Source organism: Manduca sexta, chromosome 6 (genome assembly GCF_014839805.1).
Source record: "Manduca sexta isolate Smith_Timp_Sample1 chromosome 6, JHU_Msex_v1.0, whole genome shotgun sequence".
Lineage (NCBI taxonomy): Eukaryota > Metazoa > Arthropoda > Insecta > Lepidoptera > Sphingidae > Manduca > Manduca sexta.
Window position 1 is genome coordinate 10,815,127 of NC_051120.1, and position 26,959 is coordinate 10,842,085.

At 35.3% G+C, this 26,959-nt stretch overlaps 1 protein-coding gene and 1 long non-coding RNA gene across 4 annotated transcripts; one reads left to right on the top strand and one right to left on the bottom strand.

Annotated features, from left to right (window-relative positions):
- The first annotated feature begins 867 nt into the window (after positions 1 to 867).
- On the top strand, positions 868 to 9,016 carry LOC115454723. 2 transcript variants are annotated; one of them, XM_037446245.1, is made up of 10 exons: positions 868 to 1,228; positions 1,652 to 1,834; positions 2,684 to 2,852; positions 3,417 to 3,586; positions 4,169 to 4,340; positions 5,016 to 5,159; positions 5,801 to 5,976; positions 6,325 to 6,472; positions 6,969 to 7,171; positions 7,876 to 9,016. In XM_037446245.1, exons 1-10 carry the CDS (start codon positions 1,196 to 1,198, stop codon positions 8,266 to 8,268), a joined length of 1,791 nt encoding a protein of 596 aa, XP_037302142.1. In that variant the 5' UTR covers positions 868 to 1,195; the 3' UTR covers positions 8,269 to 9,016. The 2 variants fall into 2 exon arrangements, with proteins under 2 accessions (XP_037302142.1, XP_037302147.1); XM_037446250.1 differs by having other exon boundaries at positions 1,016 to 1,072.
- A 7,753-nt stretch (positions 9,017 to 16,769) lies between these two features.
- LOC119192590 lies at positions 16,770 to 26,056 on the bottom strand. Of its 2 annotated transcripts, none has more exons than XR_005113673.1 (3): positions 25,696 to 26,056; positions 20,552 to 20,698; positions 16,770 to 18,217 (listed from the first exon to the last, which is right to left on the bottom strand). It is a non-coding gene; the product is annotated as an uncharacterized LOC119192590 (long non-coding RNA). The 2 variants fall into 2 exon arrangements; XR_005113669.1 differs by having other exon boundaries at positions 20,552 to 20,676; positions 25,696 to 26,053.
- Between the last annotated feature and the right edge of the window lie 903 nt (positions 26,057 to 26,959).

Here is a 26,959-nt window from a genome sequence, read left to right on the forward strand (position 1 = left end):
CTATTACAATAGAATAAAATAATGAATTGTAACAAAATAGTAGTACCTACTCAATAATCATATTTTTTAAAATATTCCTGGATTAAAAATCATGACCATTATCTCCAACATATTGTACTATAAAAAAATTATAGTGATTTTACTTTTTATCAAGAGTTAATTATCCCGAAAAGGACTTACATGCGAGTGAAGTCGCAGGCAATACCAAGTTGTTCATAAGTGTATGCGCCAGAGCTGTAAGACGCACTTTTAAAAATGTTATTTTGCAGTTGACAAGCAGCTGGCCCTCAGAAGTAGGGATGTGAAATTGTTGATAAAAATCGATTTTTAATTAATCGTTTATTTTTTAAGTATGAAAAATCGATTAATAAATAATCGACTTTTCTTATTTTTTCAATTAATTTCAAAATAAACGCCATATACATTATATCAATAGATTTATTCATTAAAAATAAACAACAGAAACAGTAAGTTCTTATATAATCAACACAAATTAAAGTTTTAAATAATCAAATTTTTTTTTCACATAAATCAACAAAATTAAATTATTCAAATAAAAAAAACTAGATATTCGTACTGCAATAGTAAGTTCTTATAAAATGCCATCAGATGGCGTTAATGTAATATTATGGAGCTATGATAGTATTCTTTGGCAGTTCGCGTATCGGACTCCAAGCCAGAAGACCAACCGTAATGTCGGGGTGCACTTATTGCATGATTATAAAAAATCGATTATTAATCGATTATTAATTAAAAAAAAATCACGTAATAAAATCGATTTTTACTTTAAACAATCGATTTTTAATCGATTATTTCCATTATCGATTATTTTTTCACATTCCTACTCAGAAGCTGGCCTCAGCAGCTGGCATATTTTGACACTTGTTTTTACGAAAGACAATATGTTTAAGAATTTAAATTTGAAGTAAAGAAATACGTAAAACTAGGCAGTATGATCGTAAGACTATAGCCTGTCCTCTAAAAACGAAGAAAAAAAATTTGTCACTTGTCAAATGGTCAGCTGACAGCTAAGTAAACTTTGTTGACAAGTTGGAACATGTTCATGAATAAGGTAAAAAATAAATGATATCGTCAACAAAATAGTGTAGAATGGAATCATTTCGTTGTTCATTAACACCAGTAGATTTGGTTTTTGTAAGTTTAGAATAGTTTGATTGGCTCATACATTAGCATCATGAACAAAGAAGTAATAAGCGCATCGAGTTTGGTAAGTACAGAAATAACTATTTTTTTAATAAAAAACTGATTATATCTCATGATTTTACCCCTTATTTCACTCACTTTCTCACTTTTGCGCCCACTACAAAGTAACTGTACCACAATATAACAAAATGGTTATCTTCCTTATTAAATTTAAAAATCAATCTATCCTACCAACTACATAGAAACAAAAGCGCCATACTATCCAAATATTTTAAATTTAAGCCTGTCACAATTAGTTATTTATTCAATAAATCGTAAAGAATTAAAGTTTCTTTATAAAAAAGCATTTTATTTAAACAGTGAATAAGCAATCTTTAAGAGTCACATCTAGCATGTAGATATATAATATATTTAATATAGAGCTGATGTAAACGATATACAGTCTCCAGGATTATATGTCCTAACTTTCTGAATGTTTTTTTCAAAGAGATGTTCAGCAAGAATGAGGATAAGAGAAGAATGGTCAAGATTGAAGGAAACAGACAATCTCGTCACAACTCCAGATAAATTCAGCAATAAACACCAAGGACATCCAAATACAAATGAGAGACAAAATGAAAATTATATACCATATATTAAAAACATAATTCCAGTACGGAGTACAAGAAAGGTAGGAGCTAAGCTAGTGCTTTTGAATAATAAATATTCACAATAGGGGACCGTCCTGTGTTTGATTTTGTACATTATTCTATATGTAATGGTTAATAATATGAAAAAGAAACCTGCGAAAACTGCATTAAAATTGGTTAAAAAATGAGCCAGTAATTCATATTTCAAATATCACTATGTGCCGACGTGGGAAGATCACATCATCTCTTTCTTTCGCACGCGTCACTTTACTTTACTTACCCCTTCTACCGAAATGGAAAGACTTATAACTTGTTGATTTTTTACTGGATTTATATAATTATTTCTGTGTTATAATTTATATAATGTAAATATTTGATAATAATAAAGAACAAAAATGAGTCCAGTCCCGTGTTTTACATATAATAAATAGTAGTTGTAATAGGGTGATGACTGAACAGTATAGATATTGAAGAAAAACTAATATAGTTGTCTTTATTAAGCAACAAAAGCCAAAACCAGTTTTTGGAATATTTGCCTGTCTGTATGTTTGTACATTCATCACACAAAATCTGCTGCATTAAGTTTACACCGATGTATTGTTAGAGGTCTCATGGTAAAATTTTGGCTCTATTTTATCCAAGGATATCAGATCCCAGTAGAATCAGACCTTTATCCTGGAAAACCCTTTTCACACAGGGTTGGCTAGCAAAAGCTAGGTTTTAGTAAAGTTATGGTGATAATTTTTAATCCAACAGTTATAGCAAAGGGTAATATTTTTCAATGCTGTGTTAACACCACCTTTACTGTTGTATTTCAAAACATTATTATAGTTAGGCTTAATATTTGTTTCTTTGTGTATTTTCAAACACTATTAATTTTCAAATTACAGCTAATAAACAACAAGCCACAAACAAGTGACGTACTGAGAGGTGTAGTAGCATTAGTAGATGTGGGCTCGGAGTCCAGGGCACTAGCGTTGAGGGCAGCACTCACTGCATTGGGATCAAGTGTGGTGCCCAAATGGAGTCCATTAGTTACCCACCTCATCTGGTCACAAGGTATGTCATGTTAATGAAACATAAGTAAAAAGCGACATCAATAATAGCGGCGTTAGCCTAGTAGGGTGTGTGTAGCGACAACGTCATGCATAATCTTACATAGATATTAAAATAAGTAATAAGTCATGTACGTCACCCAGATTGGTATATAACCACCATTTGTGCATGAAATAAATCAGACCAAAAATCATCTCTTGTCTCATTTCATCTTGCCATAAACACATGGCAAAGAGTGTAACAGACTGCCAAATAAATGTCTATAAGTTCAAAATCCAAGGATACGCTCCTCTGATTTTTTAAATGTGTGAATTATGGTTTAATTTAACAGTGAAGGCAAACATCGTCAGAAAACGTGCATACTTGAGAATATACTTTGGGAATTATCCCTTGCTTTAAAAATGAAAGGAAAAACATGCCGAAACCTACCTATCTAAGAAGTTTTGCATAAGAACGATTTGATAATCAAACTTAAGACATTCGTAACCACAGTCTGTTTGCAGTTATCAGGCTATCGGAACAAAACTGATTAAATATACCGCCTTATATTCCCCAACCTCCCTTCAGGTGGTGACCGCGCAATCCGTGCGAAAGCTCGAGCTCTGGCTTGCAGACTGGTGTCTCCGTTATGGGTGGAAGCTTGTGCAGCATCAGCTAAGCGGTTGCCGGAGCAATCCTTCCCGGCTGCTCCCAGACCTTCCGATCTACCTTCGCCGAGGACTTTGAAGCAAATGCTGGTTTGTTAATTGATTTTATTGTTCCCTTCATTTTACTTGTATTATAAATGATAAAGTTTGTATTGTCATATGAATGAAGTGTTCCAAACAACAATAAAAAAAAACAATTGTATTTTTTTTTCTGTGTACTGTAATTTATACATTAAACTAATTTTAAAAAGAGCAATACCGGAGTTTCTTGCCCAGTCTTCTCTCATGTGAACTGCTTTCTAAACTTAGAGTTCAAATTTACAGAATCTATATGATGTATGTTACATCTTATAAGTTCAAATAAATTAAATAATTTAATTCCATAGCATAAATTGCATTGCATAAATATCTCATATAATATTTTTTGATTTGACCGCATACAAAAGGAATTGGCACTGGTAATTATTATTAAAAATTATTAAAACTTACTTTTTTTTGTTTAAAAAACTTACTTTTATTAGTTATTGACTGTCTCAATGGATCACCACCTATACATGGGACCTATTACATTGCTAGTGAAATTTGGTTATAACACCTCAAACAATAAGGGTTATGTTATTTTAAATCTTAACTTTAAATGAATATGGTGTAAAAATAAGTAATTTTTCACAGAAAAAAGCAGACATGGAAAACCTGCCACTAAGCGGTCTACTAACAAACAGTAAAGATGAGATGGAAATGAAGGAGTTACGTCTGAGGATATCCAGCGAGACGGATCGCAACACGAGCAGCGACGCGAACACCACGCGCGACACATCGCGGGATAAGTCGCGGGATACTACCGGTAAGTTGATAGAGCTGACTTATCAAAAATTCTCGTGTAGTGGACACTTTTATGTCGAAATTGCAATAAAATAGTTGCATGCAAAGGTGGCCTTAGAGAGAGGCCAACCGGGCAACCGTGTGGAGCCTCACGCGATGCCTTGGAGGACCTTTCTTTAGGATCTTACCGACGAAATTAAAAAAAACGGAACTTTTTTTGCTCTGTCTGAGGCTTCCCATCGTTTTTTTTTGCTTTCACCTGGGGTCTAACGTCATTTAGTGCCGCCTCTGGTTGCAGATCTAAGGCTAAGTTAAGGAGATTAAAACCGCCTAGATATACAGCAAACCAAACTAGATAAAACATGTTATATTCAAGTAACTTCATTATAAACAAACACACATCACACATTTATCCCTGAAGGGGTATGCAGAGGCGCAACCACGGCACCCACTTCTCGCTAAATGTATTCCGTCCAATGATAGGGGGCGAGCCTATCGCCATATCGGGCACAAATTCTAGACTCCGGGCTAAAACCCAATATCACTTTGCCCGACCCGGGATTCGAACCCAGGACCTCAGAGCGCTGCTGTACCGCCCATGCAGTACAACTACGCCACCGAGGCATTCATACTTCATTTTAAACCGACTTAAAAAAAAGGTGGTTACTTAATTTGTATTTTTTTATTGTATTCCCAGACGTGGAGAGTCGCGTGAACACGGCGCCGCGGCGGGCGATGCCCATGTCCTTGTCGACCAGCCCACTACCACCCAAGAACTCCAGGAGAAAACTGTTCACCCACAAGGATCCAGACATCACCAGGACCACGGATGATGATTCTGGTATGATAACAAATAGTATAATTTTTTAAAATCCTTTACCTAAGCTAGGGTCTCACCTTGTTATTTTTGGATGTCTATATTGAACAAAGTTTTATTTTGGCTATACATATGTAGAATGTATATATGTGTATTAGTAAAGTTTGAAGGTGCTATTCCCAGCAAAATCGTGAGCTAATCGTATTTTAGAAGCTATATATTCGAAATTGATAGTACGTATAAAAACAAAATTATAGTCCTACATGTTATCTTTACTTTGGTTGTTTAAATTTTTATAATGTGGATAATGTTTCATTAATCTTATAATGATAATAACATTTAAATTCTTGATTCTGATTGGTGATTTTTAAACTACACATTATATTTATTTGTAGCCAACACAATAGATAGATAATTAAATAATAAATATTTTGGAAGTTTAAAATGTTTAGGTTTAAAAAAATTGCTTGAAGTAGCGCCTTAAAAGGAGTAACTACAAGTAAAAACAAAAGAATTTCACTAATAACATTTAAAACTCGCATATTTTATACTTCAATCAAATATGTTTATTCAATGTGCCAAACACATTATCAGATGATTTTTAATCTTAAAACTGTAAGTTTGACAGTTAGACATTAACCGAAATGATTAATTAACAATTTCAGAAGCAGAAAACACAAACAAAAAGCGAACACAGAGGCCCCGCGTGCGACTCACGCAGAAGGACCGGCGCGACCTCGCCCGCGCTGAACGCATGGCGCGCAGGATGCTCGCCGCCACACACCCTGCACCTCCTGCACCTCCTGCACCTCCTGCACACGCCGACACTGCACCCAGGATAGTAAGTCTTTAAATCAAACATGATATGACAAGGCATGGGCGTAGCTTATGGCAATTTTTTAATGGAGAGGAGGAAGGGGAGATATGTACCCAAGGCTAAAAAAAACTACTTCCATGTATTTTTTTGAATACTTGACAATTTAAAAAAAAATTAACAAATTACACCAGTTTATTTTATTTATTTTACAATACTTTTTTGTCGAAAATTCTTAATATTTTTTTTTTTATTTTGAAATTTCGCTCGAAAACAGTCCAGCGCATGATTTTGAGATTGCAGTCAAAACTTATCGAAGAATGAACGCACTACATGCGTGTCTGCCTAGCCTAATATATGTTTATTAATTTCCAGGTGCTCACAGGAATGAACCGTACGGAACGTCAAAGCGTATCGACCGCAATAAAGTCTCTCGGTGGCCGCATCCAGACCTCTGTTAATAAGAGAACCACGCATGTGTTGCTCGGGTCCTGCAGGGAGAACAATAACCAGGATATAACTGGTAAGTTATGGTTATAAGTCTTATGTAGGGGTAAGGCTGCCAAAACTGCTTCAGAGAAATATAGTATTTATTTTTATTACTCTTTATTGTACACCAAGGATAAAAATAATAGAACAAGAAAAGTGAAAAAAGTACAAATGGCGGTCTATCGCACAAGGCAATCCTTTACAGACAACCATGGGATGGATATAAGAGAAAACTTTTTTTGAAAATTAGACATTTATATGCCCTACACCGGCATAGCTTGCAAAGCCCGCGGTGGCCTTCTTCGGCGCATACACGACGGCTTCAAGGTATCTTGTTACACTAAGATAGCTGCGCGGAACCGTCCCTACTACTTTTATCTCCTAACCGAATAAAATTACTCAAAAGAAATATAATCTTCACAGGTGTAACAGCTCAAAGCGGTGTGGACGCAAGTTTCCGCGCCACAGACCGCGACGTGCTTTTATCTCCTATCCGAATAAAATTGGTCAAAAAAACATTATCTTCACAGGTGTAACAGTTCAAAGCGGTGTGGACACAAGTTTCCGCGCCACAGACCGCGAGGTGCAGAAGGCCAGGACGCTGAACGCGCTGCTCGGCGCCGCGCGCGGCTGCAGGCTGCTGCACCTGCACTGGGCGCTCCACAGCGCCGCGCAGGGACGGTGGCTGCACCACGTGGGGTACGAGGTTGAACATTTGAAGAAGATATCGCAGGTTAGTGTTGTTATTGGAGAATAGGACAACGACTTAACTACTTAATGTTTGACATGTTAGCCGGCTAACATGACAGCTACATGACAGTTACATGAAATTACGCGTGTCACGGGAATATAACCTTATTATTTATTACATAATAAAGTTATTTTTCCGTGACACGCGTAATGTCATGTAGCTGGCCAACATTCCAATCATTCTGATGGCAAATGGGTTAAAAAAAAAACATACTTTCATAATTACTGTAATTAATTAAGGTTGGTTTACTTCTCTGATCATGGTCCTCTCTGCCCTAACCCTCCCTCTTTGTAGGAGGCCCATGTTCGGCAATCGTTTATATTCTATTATAGTTTTTATCTATTTGTTCGCGTTGACCACGTGGCTTATCAATAAGTTATCACTCCCTTATATTTTTTTGTTGTCTAATAGCGTTACTGGTTGTAGTAAAGCCTTTTGGCCCTTGTAACGATAACGATAATGTAATCTATAAACAGTTCGTCGGGGTAGAAAGGACGAAAATTTAAAAAGCTATATTCACACCTTGGGTATTGTGATATTTACTTATTTTATGTCACAAATAAAGACGCGTTAATAATTTTTTTCTGTGCTATGCATAATCTCATTTGTATATATTTTATTATTAAACTGTATTGTTACAAAAGTAATCTCTATTCCAATATATTTATTTAAATGTAATATTACAGAAAGCGAGAATAGAGCGTACAGCACTCGGCCAACAGCGTGCAAATTACTCCTACGACGTTTTTGGCGGCACTAAAGTACTAATAACCAACGACGCGCAACAAAAAGATGCTGCGATACAACTCCTGACAATTTGCGGAGCTATCGTTATAGATGGCGCCCGATACCAACATGGCGGACAGACACAAAATGGCGGACCCAACCCAAATGGCGCGAAAAGTCAGACCGGCGCCAAAACGCAAAACAAAGATGGCGGCGAAAATCAAGATGGAAGAAATAAATCGGGTGATTTTGACGTGAAAATCGGTGTTGCGCCCGGTGAAGTGAGTTCTAAGTGGGTGTTTGATAGTGTGGCCAGTGCGAGAATGAGAACTATTAGGAGATATGTTATATAAGCGAAAAAGTTGTTTTTTTTTGTTTTCAAGCCGGTACATTTAAGACTATTTCGGTGTTGTAGTATTATGTAGCGGAAACACCGCTGTGATGTCCCGAATTCATCCCAAGTCGGGCAAATTGATATTGTATTTTTCTGTTCAATATCAGCCTAGCCTAATAGGGTCGCCTCTTATCACATTATAGGACTGAACATACTTGGCGAAAAATGTGTGACTTGGTTGCACCTCTGCCTGCCCCTTTGATCGACGTAATGTCTTTGTTTTTTTAAATCTAAGATGGGAGATTACATTAAGCGATATTGTATTTTAATACCCTTGTAATAAGGTACGCCAATTGTTATGCAAATTGAAACCACGCCAATTGTTTCAGCAATCATTAAGAAAAAAATAAGTTGTCCTATAAGTAGGAAAATGGCAAAAGGCTATCCTTTGTTAAAATTGTGTCGACTGGCGAAGGATAATCTCTCATCTTTCAACACTATATGGGCCCATTCTGCGTAAGGGGGAAGATAAAAGACGTAAATGAAATTGAAAGTTTTAATGGCATTTTGCATGTTTTAAATTACGACGTTATTTATTATTTATTTGAAATTTCGTAGTCTCTTTGTAGGCCTCTTTCTTTAATGAAATTCACGATGTTTTTGTTTTAATTTTTTTAATACTTATTTACAATTTTATGCGTTTTAATAATACAATGTTTTTTAAATGATCTCTGTTTACATCACTGATTAAATATGTACCAAAAACACATTGTTTTCTTTTAATTTTTCATGTATTTTCGACACTACGCACTGTTAATAAAACAATGACCTATTTCAAAATTTGTTAATTTGTGGCTGTCGTTGAAATACTAATCTTTATTTGCTACCCTTTTTTGAAGTTGCTATAAACTTGAGCTTATTAAAGATAGGTAAAAAATGAAACTTATAGCATGAAAAAAAAGGGAAAAAACTAAAAGGTCGCAAACAAAAATTGGTTGTTTGACGATTCCCACAATATGGCAATTTTGGAATGGGTCGTTATTTTATTAAGAATGCGACTAGTACCTAAGTTACTCTTTTGTTGCTTATTAGTACCGATAGATGGTGTATATTACGGAATATTTATGAAAGCTTATAGTTGCCACTTTATTTCAAGATTCAAGGTAGAATATTATAATTTAATTGAAATAAGGACATACACTACCCTGCTCGGAAAGCTGTATTTCATATAAATTATATTAAGATTTTCTTACTACCATACATGATATAATATCCACTCGAACTATTTATTATGTTAACATTATTAGCTAAAAAAAGAACACGAACCTAACTATTGGAAAAAGTACAATTTAATTGGTGTTAGACATTAATGTCTTGGATATTTTGATTAAGTATTACCATTTTTAATTAGGGAATGTCTTGGATATTTTTATCATAACCATTTTAAATTAGGGAGATATAAATGAAAATCAATATTCTTTTGAAGAATTTATTACATAACTCCATACTTTATAGAAATATATCTTATTCATATTCTAAATGCAAAAAGAAATATGTTCCATAGTAAACAAAAAAAATGTGACCCACAGATAACATATCCTGGACATAACGGGCACTTGTACCCTAATCAGGTAGGTCTTCCACGCAAGCAGAACTGGCTTCTCGATGCAACACATATTTACCGCAACAAGTAATAAATAAAAATTATAACATCAATTACAGTCAGCACTAATACTATGCTCTTACTAATATACTTAATATTAGATACTTAAATCCTATAGTTTACAATCATTTAGGTTGTTTTCCACACACTTATATGCTTCAGTTAATTTCGGTAAACTACAATGAGATGACATGAATCAGTATCCCTAAATTAAATCAGTGATGACGTTCCGTCTGATGACGAAAGGAAAACAATAAGAACGCATGCAATACATACGTAAAATATTATTAATATTCATAAACATTGCGTACATAATTACACGATGTCATAAAATTACGCGACTATATACAGAACAATGCTGTATTCATTTGATTCTAATGAATTTTGTATATCAGTCGGCTATCCAAGCTACTGATAATACGCATGTACTACACCTATTCAAAATTTTCAATGCAACAAAATTATAACGGGATTTTTTCATATCAATGATTGAAGGAACGAGTGAGTTGCTCGCTTGCTGGTGAGCGCCTATTTCTGCCGCCATGCGATTGTAGTCGCTGTTATGTTCCGGTATGCAAGACATTGTAGCCAATGTAACGTGGTACGGGACATAATAAGACTTAACACCTCATTTTATTTTATATTTATTTAATACTGTTACTGTAGTGTTGGATGGTGTTTCTACTGTTTATGGGCGGTCGTATCGCTTACCATCAATTACCATCATGTAGAAGTATAGTTTTTAGTTTAGGGCTCCAAATTTAGTAATTTTATTTAACACCAGCTGTTGCTCACGGCTCCGCCTGTGTGTTAAATTTTTTCCGGGATAAAAGTCCAATTTCATATTTTTCAGGCATAAAATGGAGTCTATATTTTTAGTCAGACATTTACTATCATTAAATATTTAAAATCTGAAGATTTTCCTTTTTAAATTTATATTTCCAGGTTTTTAAAATCATTTTTGTATGTCCTAGAATAGGATTACCAAAACTGACCAGAACCTCCAAAAAAGCACTGCATAGCACTGCTCTGCGCTCACTAAGCAAGATGTTAAATTTCATAATGCGCAGTAAGTTACAAGCTGCAATTACCTTCAAATTTCATCACATCGCATGCATACTGCTGCTTGACAGAAATAGATATAAACCTATGTTGTCATTTTTCATTAGCCTCGCTAGACAAACGATCCAAAATGGCCAGCCCGTAAGGATTCTGGTTTCCGAGAAAATTATAATCGACATTAGGAAGGTCGGACTAGGTTACGACACAGGTTTCAAATTAGATTTTGGTTTCCGTTAGATTTATAATTAAAGTTATTATCGTCTCCTATTTTGAGTACGATTCCCGGGAATGGCAATCGAAATATTTTAAGATTAGAATAGAAAATGCAACTTAATTTATTGAATTATTCTGATTTATAATTATGAATTTAGAATACTAAATCGTGTAGGCGTAGAACGGTGAAGACAAAACGTGTAATCAGCAGCTCAAATCTCTTGATCTTAGGACTTTAGAGAAATTCTTTAACTTACAATTTCTCGGCGCATTTCGTTATTATTATATTTTTTTTATACGGGCACGACTAAGGGACCACATTGCACCTGATGGTAAGGGGAGTGGAGTCTAGTAAAATGTCAAATGACGAGAGATGATTACCTCTCGACAGTCGACACAATTATGCCGGCCTGTTGGAACCGGCTAACGGACTGATCCCGGAACGCGAAACTTACGTAGGCCACTATGGCGGCTTTTAACACCTTATGCACGGTGGTCGCTATCCGAAAAAATATCCTACCAGCAATTATTACTTGTGCTAGAGTGCCTAATATCTAAGCTACTTTTTCTCATAATTTTTTATTCCGGAAACGTGAGCGGAGTCGCGTGCAGAAACTAGTTATAAGTCTTCGCTCGTGGGTGTGACAAAGCGTTAGGTATCAGAAGTGACTGTACCAGTTCATTTTGACCTTACAAGTCTAGACTTCTGCTCTACACAGCACATTTTTAGAATTCGTTCTTGAAGTCAAGTAAGTAATAAATTAAAAACAATGATAAAGATTGCGAAATAAATTTACCCAGTTAATTTTATTGGAGCATAAGTACATTTCAACATAATTTACTGCGCATATGTCGTATATTTATTTATTTTTATTTATTTAATTAATTCTTTTTTTAATGTACACATGTTCAAGAGTTAAAGACATACCCCCTTATTCATAGACGTTATTTATCTAAGGAGCATTGCTGTGATAACAAGTCTGTTTCTTAGTGCTGACGGCATGGCAGCCTTCGCAGTGCGTAGACATAGGGCCGTTGTGATTGGCTAATATTGAGATACAACTTGAATCTAGTTGGCTGTCAGATAAACAAATCTGAGAAACAGACTCACAGCAATGCTCCGTCCTTAGATAAATAACGTCTGAGAATAAGGGGGTTAGTATATCCACTTATAATTAATAGAATACAATTGGCGGTCTTATCACTCGAAGCAAAATTTTACAGACAACCATATGGCATGGACATTGAAAAGGAAAAATAAAGGGCAGTTGTGGTGTACACTGTATGGTTAGAATTAATGTGACAAATACATATATAAATACATAACAATACATATATTATAATAACAATAATATCAGCCCTGTATTATATTCTGTCCCACTGTTAGACACGGGCTTCCTCTACTACTGAGAGGGATTAAGCCTTAGTCCACCACGCAGGCCTAGAGCGGATTGGTAGACTTCACACACCCTCGAAAATTCCTATAGGGAATTTGTCAGGTATGCAGGTTTCCTCACGATGTTTTCCTTCGCCGTTAAAGCAAGCGTTAATTCACAAAGAATACATATGTTACAGATATATTAAATATACACAATGTAAGTAAATAATAAAAAATATATATATATATTACATCCTAAGTCTATTTCTTTACGCCTGAACGATATTCTTCTATAACAAACTGTGTTTTCTCAGGGTTTCGAACCATAACTCGCTGATGCTAAGGATTTTGGTCCTAAACTTTATACATTACCACGTAGGAACGCACCTACAAGTCTCAATATATTTCATGATCTGATATTTTATTCTGATGTTAAATGACAGGAGACAAGTATTAACGTACCTAAGTACAAATTAGTGGCGTAGGGTGTTTTCCGAAAGGGTGCCCGACACGACATATAAGTACTAATATGTATATATGCGGTCTGCAACTCATTCTAATGCCGGCGCCACACATAGCAAAAATATTTGAACACTTGCTTGAAGTCATGTGTGGCACGGGTATTTGCGTATTTGTGCCAAGTTTGTTTAAATTTTTGCGTATTTGCCATTCGGGGTCGGTTTTTCGACCACAAATCAAAGCGTTCAAAGTTATCGAGTTTCTTGAAGGAGAACCGATTATATGGAAACCTAAAAGTAGGGATGTTATGGAGCTCCGTAACCGTAACCGAAACTATCGGATATCCGAAATAAAAATATATCCGTAACCGTAACCGTATCCGTTATAAAAGTTTCGGATAAGTTACGGATAATATGTTCCGACACGTTTTTGTTTCACCGCTCACACGCTACGTGAAATTTGTATAGTTTGTTATTTTTAATCATAACATAAACTCATTCATAAATAGTATTTCTTTTTATTGAGTAAAGTGAAGTGAAATGCGTCCATTTTTTTTTTTTTTTTTTGGTCTTGTTAAAAATAACTTTTCCAAATTATAAACAGTGTGATAAAAACTTTTCACGGAGAGGAGGTGTCACTACTTCTAAAACAGAGTTTTTCCGAACACCCATGTCCCCCAATTAGTTCATCGATAATTAATAATCGACGATGACGATGAACAATAGTTAGTATTCGTCACCCTACTGTATTACATAATATATATATATATATATATATATATATATATATATATATATATATATATATATATATATATATATATATATATATATATTTTTATTTTACTTTAATCAAATATCCGTAACCGAAACTATCCGAAACTACCGGATAATCCGAAATAATTATTATCCTTAACCGTATCCGAAACCGATATAATTTTATGCCTATATCCATATCCGTATCCATATCCGAAATTTCATATCCATAACATCCCTGCCTAAAAGTAAAAGCCATAAAAATTTAAATTTGGTTAGTGTCTGTAACTGTGTTCAAATTGTGTGACAAAGTCTTTGTTCAAGTATTTGTCTGTGTGTGGCGCCGGTGTAACTGTACCAGCTCAGCTGCACCTCTTCTAATACACAATAGATATTACGGTCAATTGATTCACACCTTTTATCCCCAAAGAAGTACGCAGAGGTGCAACTGATGCACGCACCATACCCCCGTGTGTTTAGTCTCATGATTTGACAGGGAGTCAGATCCTATCGCCAAATCGGGAAAAAATTCCGGACTGTAGGCTGATAACGAGTAGGAAAATCCAATATTACTGCCCACCCGGGATCGAACCAGAGACCTCAGCACTACTATCATACCATAATACAACATACTCCATCTTGTACATGAGCTTTTTAATTTTAGATATGCTGATATTCAAATCACCCGTCGAAACAACGACGTAAATTAAATCAAATTCTGAATATTCTAGACTTAATTTTTCGAATATATATACATTTTATTTAACAAACCGATAATACTATTGAAAATATATGTCTATTTATTATGCAATATAAACTATTAGTTCACATATCTTTTAATTACTTATACTTACTGATATTTTTACAAAAATATGACCTTATGCATTCATTAAGCAATACGGTTAAAACACGTGGGTCCAGCTGCATCAGGGTAGGGGAGCGAGACCTTGACATCGAAACCAACGGACCGTTAACCAACGTACAAAGCAAATTACAACTTGGTAAACAGCTTGAACTATGATTTATACGACGAATATATAATTAGTTTATGTATACAAACATTTCACTTCTTTTCCTAATAAATTTTAATTTTCATATGTAAATTGCTTTGTGTAACATTTTTTGTAATTTACATACATACATACACAACATCACGCATTTTATCCCCGAAGAGGTATGCAGAGGCGCAACTAGGGCACCCACTTTTCGCCAAGTATGTTCCGTCCCATGATGTGATAGGGGGCGAGCCTATCGCCATATCGGGCACAAATTCCAGACTCCGGGCTGATACTGAGCAGAAAAACCCAAATATCACTTTGCCCGACCCGGGATTCGAACCCAGGACCTCAGAGCGCTATTGTACCGGACGTGCAATACAACTACGCCACCGAGGCAGTCGTAGTTTTTGTAATTTTATAGCTGTTTTTGTCACATAAAGGTGATTTTATTTACACTAGATTATATTATTATGTAACAATACACGTAGTTATTGCCAAAGGGGTAGACAGTGTAACCAGGGCACCCAGTGGCGGATTTGCAGTCTTTCTTTCTCTGCACCCAAAACAATGATTTAGGAAGATTATAATCATAAGGTACGCCAGCCTTTAATACATTAAGATACTTTGCATTTGATTTATTTCTTGTAATCATTAGTGTTTTTTTTTGGCCCGATTTGCTGCCCTTATCGTCTAGCCGCCCTAGGCAAATCCGCCACTGAGGGCACCTAATTTTCGCCAAATATATTCCGTTCCATGATGGGCGAGCCAGAGCCAACCTATGATCATATCGGGCACAACTTCCAGAGAACTTAGTGAGCAGAAAAACTAAATATCACTACCCGGGAGTCGAATCCAGGACCTTAGAGAAGTTGTGCCGTACAATAAAACTATGCCACCTAGCCAATTCTATATCAAGAGAATAACGGTGTTATTTGGGAGTTAACGTCAAATGCCATTAAAATTCTACAAGTTTTCAGTAAGCGAAATATATTCAGTGTTTTCCCACGTTATAGTGTCTGTCTTTAAGGAAAATTGTGTATAAAAAGTGAGCAAAATTCATTATAATTCTCAGGATTTTGCACAAGGCTGCGATGCCGAATTTATATTTTTTATGAGTGTAGGCCACTTTATTTCCGCCGCCCCATGTAAGTAGGTTTATGTATGTATGTAGGTTTCACAAATACTTAATAATTTTCCATTTGTTTGTATTATGGAAGGCACTAAAGTTAAATAAATGAATGATTAATTAAATCGAGTGAGCGTCCTCTGAAATCTGCCGCCCCTAAGAGGCTGCCGCCCATAGGCCGCGGCCTATACGGCCTATTTACAAATCCAGGACTACAGACCTGCATAAAAACAAGGCGCAAAATTAAAATAGTGTAATGGATGATTGAAATAATTCAGTTAATATTTCTAAATAGATGTGATTATCATGTAGGTTACTAAGTATATGACAGTATGGGAAAATTTACTTGTTACAATGCTGGTAATAAATATTAAAAAAAAAACAGTCCTGGGTTATGTACTGTGCCACTGCTCGGCCCGGGCCTCCTCTACTACTGAGAGCATTTAGGCCCTAGTCAACCACGCTGGCCTAATGCGGATTGGCAGACTTCACAAATACTCAAGTCTTATAAAGAACAGAAAGACTGCCTCGGTGGCGTAGTTGTATTGCACGTCCGGTACAATAGCGCTCTGAGGTCCTGGGTTCGAATCCCGGGTCGGGCAAAGTGATATTTGGGTTTTTCTGCTCAGTATCAGCCCGGAGTCTGGAATTTGTGCCCGATGTGGCGATAGGCTCGCCCCCTATCACATCATGGGACGGAACATACTTGGCGAAAAGTGGGTGCCCTAGTTGCGCCTCTGCATACCCCTTCAGGGATAAATGCGTGATGTTATGTATGTATGTATAAAGAACTTCTGAGGTATTTTATTTTATGCAAGAAATTTCTGGAACAATAGCCGATGTGTTGAAGGTAAATAAAGACCTTATAATTCTTCAATATTTATTGACTTAGCAACTAGAACATTTTTTGAGACTAGATACATCCTTCTAACATCATTATAGAACATAAATCTTACACATTATAAATGCGAAAGTTTGTGTTGTTTAGATGTTTCTTAGAATTAAACTCAGAGACAACTGAACGGATTCGGATGGAATTTGACAAACGGGTAGTCCTGGATTAACACAGGCTATTTTTCATCCCAGTAATTTGTTACCAACTAAATTCAAAGAATTGTTAAACTTTGTTTAATAGCTGCTAATATAGGTGGCACTATAAATAGCTATATTCTTAAGGACTTTTGTAACAGTAAAAGCATTTCATGGTAAAGCCGCAACACCTGATATAATCTATAATTATCTGACTTTTAAAGCAAAAATACAATACATTTAAAAATATCTGGTGACTTGAAATGTCAGGCAAAACGTCTCAAGATTCATGTTCCTAATCTTCCCTTTTCATTCAATGGCTGATATTCCAGCCCCTAAACTTAAACCTGAAACAGAAAACCGCTCCCCTAAATAACACTAATAAAAGATCACAATCATACATCCGGTGACGCCTGAGTTTGCATTATGAGAGTTACACTGGTATAAACATGAAGACGTGTAGTGCGCGAGTAATGGCTGTTACAAGCGGAGGTAGTAGTTCGTGATAAAAAAATTCGAGACAATTATTATTCGTATTTAGTATCTCAAAAAAATAAAAAATCTTGATTTTTATGTCTTCAGATAGTTTAAAGAAATACCCATCCAATGAACTTACCTAAATAACTGCATCTTGTTTAGAACTTGTTAAAAAAAACCTTAAAAGTGTCTCTATCTCATTTTTACATACAAAACTGTAAAACTGTATTTACAAAACTTCGATTATCTCGACATACCGCTATTGCGCTTATTGGACTGTTTGCTATTTTGCCTATTAAGACTCATAAAAATATACGCAAAAAATAATGATAAATAACATAGCAAACATTAAAAAAAAAACGTAGAGGCTCTGAACTTGTGAGTACTTTTGTGTTACCTATTTGATTAATCTTATCAGACATTACGTATGGAATATGAATGTGATCTTAATATTCCGTTTTACCTTAATATTTCAAACCTGGCAGAAATACTTAGGCGATAAAATTCGCCTAAAAGCATAAATTTGACACGAGAATCGAACTCTGAATGCCATCCAAACAGATCTCTCGACTAACCTTACGAACTGTATTTTCGATATCTACAATAACAAACCATTTGCTAAAACAAGGTAATACAATATTTCGGCGTCGAGATTTCTTCAGTTGCAACGAATAAAAGGATAGCATTAGGGCTAAATTAATAGGCGTGCGCGCAGCCATGATTGCGTCATCCGGTTCTGCCAAAACTCGTTCCAAACAAGAATGATGTCCAGGAATTGTGTGACGCCGCTGCGGGATCAAAACTGCGACTATAAAACAGAAATATCACATTTAATAGCAAACAAAATATATCTATCCGTTTTTGAATTATTTGTATTTAGGAAAAATTTAAAGATGAACAAAAACTGTAGAAAACGCAGCTATTTTGTTCAATCTCATTTTTAATTTTTCTCCGAATATGGTATAGGTTACTAATAGTGTTTGGAAAATATACATTAAACTAAGTAGTGTACTTGAATAACAGCGACTTGTCGAAAAATATTAAAATAAAAATGTAAACACGACAAAACTGTACAGACCATAATATGTGGAATATACCACTTTCTGTATTTTAAAAACTCATAACTACTTAAAAAGATATATTTTTGAGTGCTTCAAATTAATATCGTCTATAATATAACAAGTTCTTAGTCGGCTAACAGGAAACAAATTAACAGATTTGTTGTTATAAAATTATCGTTTTTAATTTATGACTGTTAAAATACCCGAATAGTTATTTGGCACGCTAATACATTAAGTATTTTATGTCATGTTTTTTGAGATATGCCGAGCGGCTAAATAACGGAACGATCCGCATCATTTAGCACCCCGTTTTGATAGTGTAAAACTGAGCATCACATGTTACTATAGGAAATCAAACATAAAAACTAATTACCATAAAAAAATAACTATTAAGTATAAAGCTAAATATTCCTGCCCGAAATGCTCAAAACATTTCATGTTAAATGAAATGAAATAATTTATTTGAAACCTTTAAAATGTTAAACATTATTTAGATTCCGTCAATATTAACTCTACCACCAGTTCGAAAAGCAGTTCTCACCAGAGAAGAACGGGCAAGACACTCTGGTGATGTTCTTTTTAAAATCAGTTTAAAGTATAAATTATAGTACATGATAAAGAAAAAAAACCTAGTACATGATACAGAGAAAATAAATATATAACCTATAATCATGCTTTAATCTATAACTGTTGAATCTAGACACGCTCATTTCACAAAATACTATACTAGAGTTTAACATCTATAAATAGAATGTCAAAATCATTACCCTTCTTTCAAAGGCGGGTGAAAAGAGAATTTAGACAGTCCAACGGTCACCGGTGATGCAACGTGCGTTTCCAACATACCTATTTCCTACTTATCTCATGTTTACAAACACACGATAACACACAGAGGGGCTCCTTTGGTTTCTATGACCACGTAACTGTACTTACAGGTCAAGAACTCGGAATGGCTTTTTCCACTGATTTTTTATCTGTCCACGTCTGAATTTTGTGTGAATTGATATGAAAAAGCCCCCTTTCTAACCCCAGACGGAAGGTGATATAAGTTTAAAGTGTGTATCTGAATTTATAGCATCGTAGCTCTCAAACCACTGGACTTATTTTGATCCATTTTGTTTGTTTGGTTAGTGTGATTGAGATGGTTTCCGAATATGATTTAGGAAGATTTATTCAGACGTTTGAAGTCATCAGCTCTTTTCCATTACTTAGATACCACATAAAAACCATCTAATATATATTTTTTTTCATAAGTTTGTGCAGTCGTTGATTTTTTTTCAACCAAGTCATTGATTAGTTATTTCATTCGCTTATACGACGTAGACAGCCACAATGACCAAATTCAAAATTTCAAATAGACTAAACTTTTTTTCACTAAATATACTTACTTCAAAAGATTTATTATATTTTAAATAAATACAAAATTTCGATTCAAGTCAATAAGTAGAAGAGCTTTGATTTATTCAGGTACTATTGTGAACTAACTGTGCTCACTAACAGAGAAAAAAATTGCCTAATGAACTACCATGAATTTAATGATCTATAAATAATAGAATTCGACAAGCTTTCATCGAAAATGCACACTGTAATAATGAGTAGAAGTACATTATGTAAAATGGCACGCATTTGTTATGGTCTTGTGTAATTTACAACTAATTTTATTTTGTACAACAATTTATTAATTTTAGGCGGAAATTTTAAAATAAGGATTGCAAAGTCTGCGATACTTGGCACTGGAGATATTGTATTAATTCTTCCAAATATTTCTTAAATATTTTATTTTAATTAGGGCGCTAATTAACTTGATTCAAAGTCCAATTATGAATAAGAAAAGAATGATATTAAACTTAGATATTATTATCATTTATGACCAACCAATCCACATTAGGTAAGGTCTGAATATTTTATAATATATTCTGAATATCTTACCAGAGTTAATTCGTTTTTACCTTCAAACAACTGAATGTCTTGGAAATAACATAAATTAAAAAAAACTTGTAAACACACGAGGCCACAAATTATACCATACTTAAACATTCACGTTCACAATAATTATGATATTAATTACGTAATGCACTCACTTTTAAAATCACGCGCCGTATCCATCTCGCCTTCACAGAATATTACAAAATAATCGCACACGTCACGCTTTTTGTTCCCGCCATTCGTGTTTTGATCTTGTTTTTAAAGGAAAACGCTCTCGATGCTAAAACAACAGAGCGTAATGCCTAAAAGAATGAACGTAAGACAACAAATTGGTATCCCATTTAATATCTGTAACATAATAATTAAAACAATTTATTCCTATAAAATCTACCTGCAAAGATATTGAAGAAATTTTCCAGTGTCATTTAGAAGTTACAATACTAAGAGTTCATAAGTCAAGACACGTTAAATATTCCCGGCTATTTACAAAACACAATAATTAGTTTTAAAAAATAAAGAGGTTTATAATATCTGTGAATTAAAAAATAATTATAATGAATATTTAACTTGCCTTACAATATATGTAAATTAAAGCTCAAAAATACATTTTGTTAATAAAAATGGTCAACATTTTAATCACAATCTCAAAACCGTTAACACATTACATAAAACTGGGTTATAGGCAAAATAACTATTAAGAGAGTATAGCGAAATTCAAAAACCGATAAAACAGAAACGAGGTGTGTACATTTTCCGGTTTTTGACGCAACACGGCCAAGTACGAGCGGTCGAAAGTTTATACCCCGACCAAGGTATGTGGGTACCGCAATCCGTGAGTGCCCCATGACAGCTGTTGCAATTTAAATCATAACGGTTATATTTCTCGACTTAGTGAATCATCTTTCCGCTTGATTCATTGTACCTACGTCGCGACGGTACTATGTAATATTCACAAGTTGTAGTTTTGCTATCTCATGTTATGCCTTAGTAAGTTTACAATTGAATTATATGAGACAAATAGTTAAGTTAATTACTTACTAGCACACAAAAGAAAGGACAAACTGAAGATGTTTCAGGAAAATTTAACTTCATATTATAATCATTACAATAAACTTATAAAACTAAATCTTAATAAAATAATATAACCATGATACATAGTAATTATACACTTCGTATATTTAACAAACGGTTGACGTAAAGTCACTTCTAATTTATTTTAAATCGTGCACTTTTATAACGAACGGTAAATTTTGTATTCAACTCAGGCACTATCGACACATAAAGCAATTTCATGTCCGACGACGCGATATCGATTTTTATTATTTTGTAAACGCCTATACGGTCCTTATTGTCTGTTTTAAGTTCAACAAATCAGCATTTCTGTTCTTTTTGCTGTAAAACATGAAAAAAGGCTGTTCTCGACTGTTACACCACCCTACAGTAACAAGTTTTCGTAAACATGTTTTTTTTTCTTTTTTTTAATACGTGCACGGTGAACTACATTTAGTCACACTGATTTTCATCAACACAGAGAATGAATGACTACACAATACACATGTCATGAGTAGCTATATTAAATATAATAAAAATATAAGTTTGAAATTAAATATCGGGAAACAAGCGATCCCAAAGTTTATACTACTACAACTATGTACTATAGAATGTATATTAAAAACCATTAATACAAAAAACATTTAAATTTGAATGTTGTTTACATTGAAGAAATTATGTTATGTATTGTGTAACTCACCGAACATCCTAAGTATATCGAAAAAATATATTGAGAAAAATATACTGATTACTAGTGGTTCGAAAACTACTTTAATCCTGTAGAAAGAACATAGTTTCGTAGCCCGTACTTTACGTTAGAAATACATTGGAAACTCTATTATGTAAGGTTCAATGCAGTCAGACACAAAAGTAGTTGAACATTCAAAACTTTAAAACGCTTCTACATGTTACCTTTAATTGAAATATTAATTTTCTTTATCTATAAAATTAATCTTTTGTAGTTTTTTAAGTGAAAATAAACGATTGTTGATAATGAGAGTATTAAGGTGATTTGAAATTATTAATTTGTTCAGCAACTTTAGTGGGTGACTGTATCCAGGTATTATACATTTCTTTCTGCCTAACGATAGAATACACAGGTATGTAAAGTTAATAATTTGGAAACTTTGTCAATTATTATAAATCCATAAAACTTACGGAGAAAAAATATTAAATATAAAAATACAATGTACATAGTTACAAAATCGGTTATCAATGTCACTTTACTAGGAGTTACTAGCAACCAGAGTTTTCGACCATTCTATCAAATTTAGGATACCTAGATCAATTCATTCGTAAATTTACAACATCAATAATAACGTTACATAGTTTAAATTAGAAGGGAAATAAATGATTATATTTCATCACCTAAATAGGTATTGATAATGGCTAACCTACCCACCTATTAATAAAATAGGTTTTATATCTTCAAATATTATATTTTTGCCTCCGATATGGCATGTTACTATTTTAAACAATTAGGTTCTATGTATCATGGTTAATGTAGTAAACATATTATTTACAATTTCATTCGACCGAAAATCATGAGAAAATTCTTCAAGGTCTCTCCTATGTGAGAGTCCGCCTGGGTAAGTATCACCGTAATGTCTATTTCTACCGCCAAGCAGCAGTGCGCAGACACTGTTGTGTTACGGTTTGAAGGACATTGTAGCCAGTGTAACTACTGGACATAATGAGACTTAACATCTCATGTCTAAGAATGACGAGCGCAGTGGAATACCAAACAATACTTTGTAATTCAAGGTGTTGGATGGTGTTTCTACAGTTTATGGGCGGTCGTATCGTTTACCATCAGGCGAACGGCAACCTAGTCTAGTCATTCAAGCAGCAACAAACAAATATATAGACGTCGGAATTGGTGTCCAAACGGTGCTAAATATAAGTATGTAACATGGATACCACAAAATAATGTCGACGTTTTTGTTTAATCTGTTATGCACCTTATATGCCTGCCTACAAGAAAATAGATGCCCTATTTTCAGTTCTTCAGGGTTAATTTCACGTTTTTTGCTCTACCCTCATGCAAACCATTAACACGGCAAAGAAATTAGTGAGAAAGCAATAAATACCTAAAACTTAATTTATGTTTCTAATTTAGGCATGTTATGAATAAAAGGTTTGACGTTTGATATTTAAAAAAATAGCTGTATAGATTAAATTCGAATATAGAGTTGTTTAAGGCGATACCTCAAGGTCCATTTTCATACATTTTGTTTCGGCTTTAATCTGGGTAACTAAACAAGTATTGGCAAGTAAAGAATTTAAATTCATGTCTAGTTAGTGATTAGTTCTCGCAGTTGAAAGAAAAACGTAAAAATAATTAATAATCATGGATATTTCGGCCTTTAAAATTTAATATGACGAAATTTTAAAGGCAGAAATATCCATGATTATTAATTATTTTTACATTTTTCTTTCAACTGCGAGAACTAATCACTAACTAGACGTGAATTTAAATTCTTTACTTGCCAATACTTGTTTAGTTACCCAGATTAAAGGCGAAACAAAATGTATGAAAATGGACCTTGAGGTATCGCCTTAAAAAAGAATTTTAGGGATTTTGACGGCTTTGGGAAGGCATGACATTATTTAAATGGCGTGCATATTGAACTACGGTGTTTTTTTTTTTAATTCTGGTAGTTAATTAACAGCTTGCAATTTCCGATGGATGTATGGAATCATAGTCAGAAGTGCTACTTATTAGTAACCAATATAAAACGGGACACCTCTACAGCAGCAGTTTTTTACGGGAACCAACTCATCTTAATTAAACACCGCTAAAAAATTGAGCTATACTTAACTATCTATGTTCCAGTCAGGTATGAGGTACCTGGTACGCGAAATACAACGCTGAAACAACTCCTATGGGCAGCGCTGTACGTAAGTTGCGTCCAGAGACAAAATAGTTTAAAATTATTTAAGTAAGTATACAGCAGCGTTATTATTTATGCAAATAGCTGCTTGTGATTTTAAAATTTTACGTTGTTTCTAGAACCAGGGTAGTTGATCTATAAATCCACTAACCCAGTGCCGGATTTATATTTTTTATGAGTGTAGGCCACTTTATTTCCGCCACCCCATGTCGGTAGGTTTATGTATGTATGTAGTTTCTAAAATACTTAATAATTTTCATTTGTTTGTATTATGGAAGGCACTAAAGTTAAATAAACGAATGATTAATTAAATCATGTAAGCGTCCTATGAAATCTGCCGCCCCTAAGAGACTGCAACCTATAGGCCGCGGTCTATACGGCCTATTTACAAATCCAGGACTGCACTAACCCCAAGATTGCGAAAGATAAATTATATATCGAAAGTAGGGGACTTTTATTCAAATACCTAAACCTAAGTAGGTATACTGCGTTAACATTTACTTGTACAACAATGCTTGAATAAACATAAATACCGTTAAACTATGTTAAACTGCAGTAATGGAAAACAGGAATAGATGAAACAATTTCGCCTAAATAGTCATGCATATCGAATACTAAACTTATGTTTTGATGTAAATAAATATCTTAGAAATGTAGAGAAACTATAGGATTACTCAACAAATGACAGTTAAAAATGGGCATAAAAACGTTATTAGATAGCAAACGAACGACCCGTGTCGATAAAACTTGTCTTTAGATTGACTTGGAGGGTAGATGATGATTCGCGTATTCAAATATTTGCATTTTGATAGCCAAATTCAATCGTTTTCATGTTTGTTCACTGCTCATTATCTTTGGTACCGTTAAATTCTTATCTAGGTAATGAAATTCAACAATAAACAATTGAGCTAAGCTACAAATATATATCGTAATAACTGAGTAAAGGTGTAAGGAAAACTTGTAACAAGGATCCGAACAGCTCGAAGCGGCCATTGTCCTATGCTGACCCACTTACATACAACCCGAAAGAGACCGAGTGACTTAGCATTTAATAAATAAAACATGAATGAGAAATCAGCTGTTCCTAGACTGACGTAGTCTAAAACACTCGCCGATGTCCTTCGACGCAGCGCTGCGCCTTACAGCTCGTCATTTGCCTTATACACTTATATATTACGATTTATGGGCGAACGAACCGGTCCCCGAGCGGTTCACGGAGCACTCACCGCCGACGATCGACTTTCTTACAAAAAAATCTCATCATTTTCGGTCTTACAATACTTTCTACCGCGAACAATACATAAAACATTCGACACATTGTTAGAAATGCAAATCGGCCAAACAGGTTGACCTACCTTAGGTAATAAATGTTGCACAGTGCAGGTTATAAAATTTAGTATACGGGGTAAGTTGCAACTTGCAGCGGGTCCACGTCGCGACAGCACGTGCGGTGGCGGCGGTGCGGCGGCGACGGTCTCACGCGGCATGGCGACCACAAGCAGGCCGGGATTGGTGCAATTTGATTAACAGACACAACGTTTACACCTAATCGCGACCTAAGCGTGGCCACCGCAGTGAACGACCGACCGGCCGCCTAACGGGACCGCGCGCCGCGGATGCTGAGCGACGGAGCGGCGGAGCGCCCGACTAGCGGTCCCCGACGACCCGGCCCGCTCGGATAGGCCGGGACTGGTGCAATATCGCAAACGTACCGAATATAGCGCCAGTCACCGCCCAGCCAAACGGGCCTCCCGGACAAAGGATGCCGACGGCCGCTCCTGCGCCGCGCCCGGCGTGCGTCCTTCGCCGGCGCGACGCCTCTGACGATCTCCACCGGCACACGTGAACGCTCCATTTGTCAAATGGAAAGTTTAAACTCACGCACTCGACTCCAACGGAAATGTTACGCGCGTATTTCGCGAGACGATCGGCGCAAACGTGCGTCTCGTGTGAGCGCCGACTGTTGAGTGCCGTGACGAAGGCGCGGGCCCGCGGGGAGAGCGACGCGCGCGCAGCTGTCGCGCCGTCTTCCCCCCTGCGCGCCGCTTCACACCCTCCGGCCCTTTATCGTTCTGGGAAGTGGTTCCTGAACTTCCCGACGGTGTTGTCAACGTGAGAGCTTTGCATCACTGCTAGGGAAGCTGGACGCGTCGCAGCCGCATTTGAAAGTTGTGATCCTTGACACGTTTAATGATGGCGATCAACATATCGGACGTATGACGCATGGTCGAGCTTTTCGCTTTGGTCAATACAAAGTTCATGCGGTCGAGATAGTCGATAATCTCATTCTTTACGCCAATTTCTTATTGACTAGATCCTTTGATGGTTAGTTTCAAAAGATACAGATACGTAATATGTTATTTTAAGTTACCTCAATGTCTTTTCCTTTTCGGAATGTGGTTAAACTGGCCAATGACAAATCATACGGAAAACATATAAAATCACGATATTTCTGCTTGGTTTGACGTAAAAGGGGAAAATACTAAGTTTATTTTTTTCGTGCCTATTTTATAATTTTATATAAGTTTAATTATTTATACAAAATATACTATTTACCTCAAACTGACGTTTTAAAAACCCTGTATCGTAAAACCGTAATTCCCAACATAACGGAAAAGG

Coding starts and splice junctions, on each gene's coding strand:
- LOC115454723 (XM_037446245.1), top strand. CDS start 1,196: ATGAACAAAGAAGTAATAAGCGCATCGAGTTTG. Junction 2,853..3,416: donor CCACCTCATCTGGTCACAAG/GTATGTCATGTT, acceptor ACCTCCCTTCAG/GTGGTGACCGCGCAATCCGT. Junction 4,341..5,015: donor TAAGTCGCGGGATACTACCG/GTAAGTTGATAG, acceptor TTGTATTCCCAG/ACGTGGAGAGTCGCGTGAAC.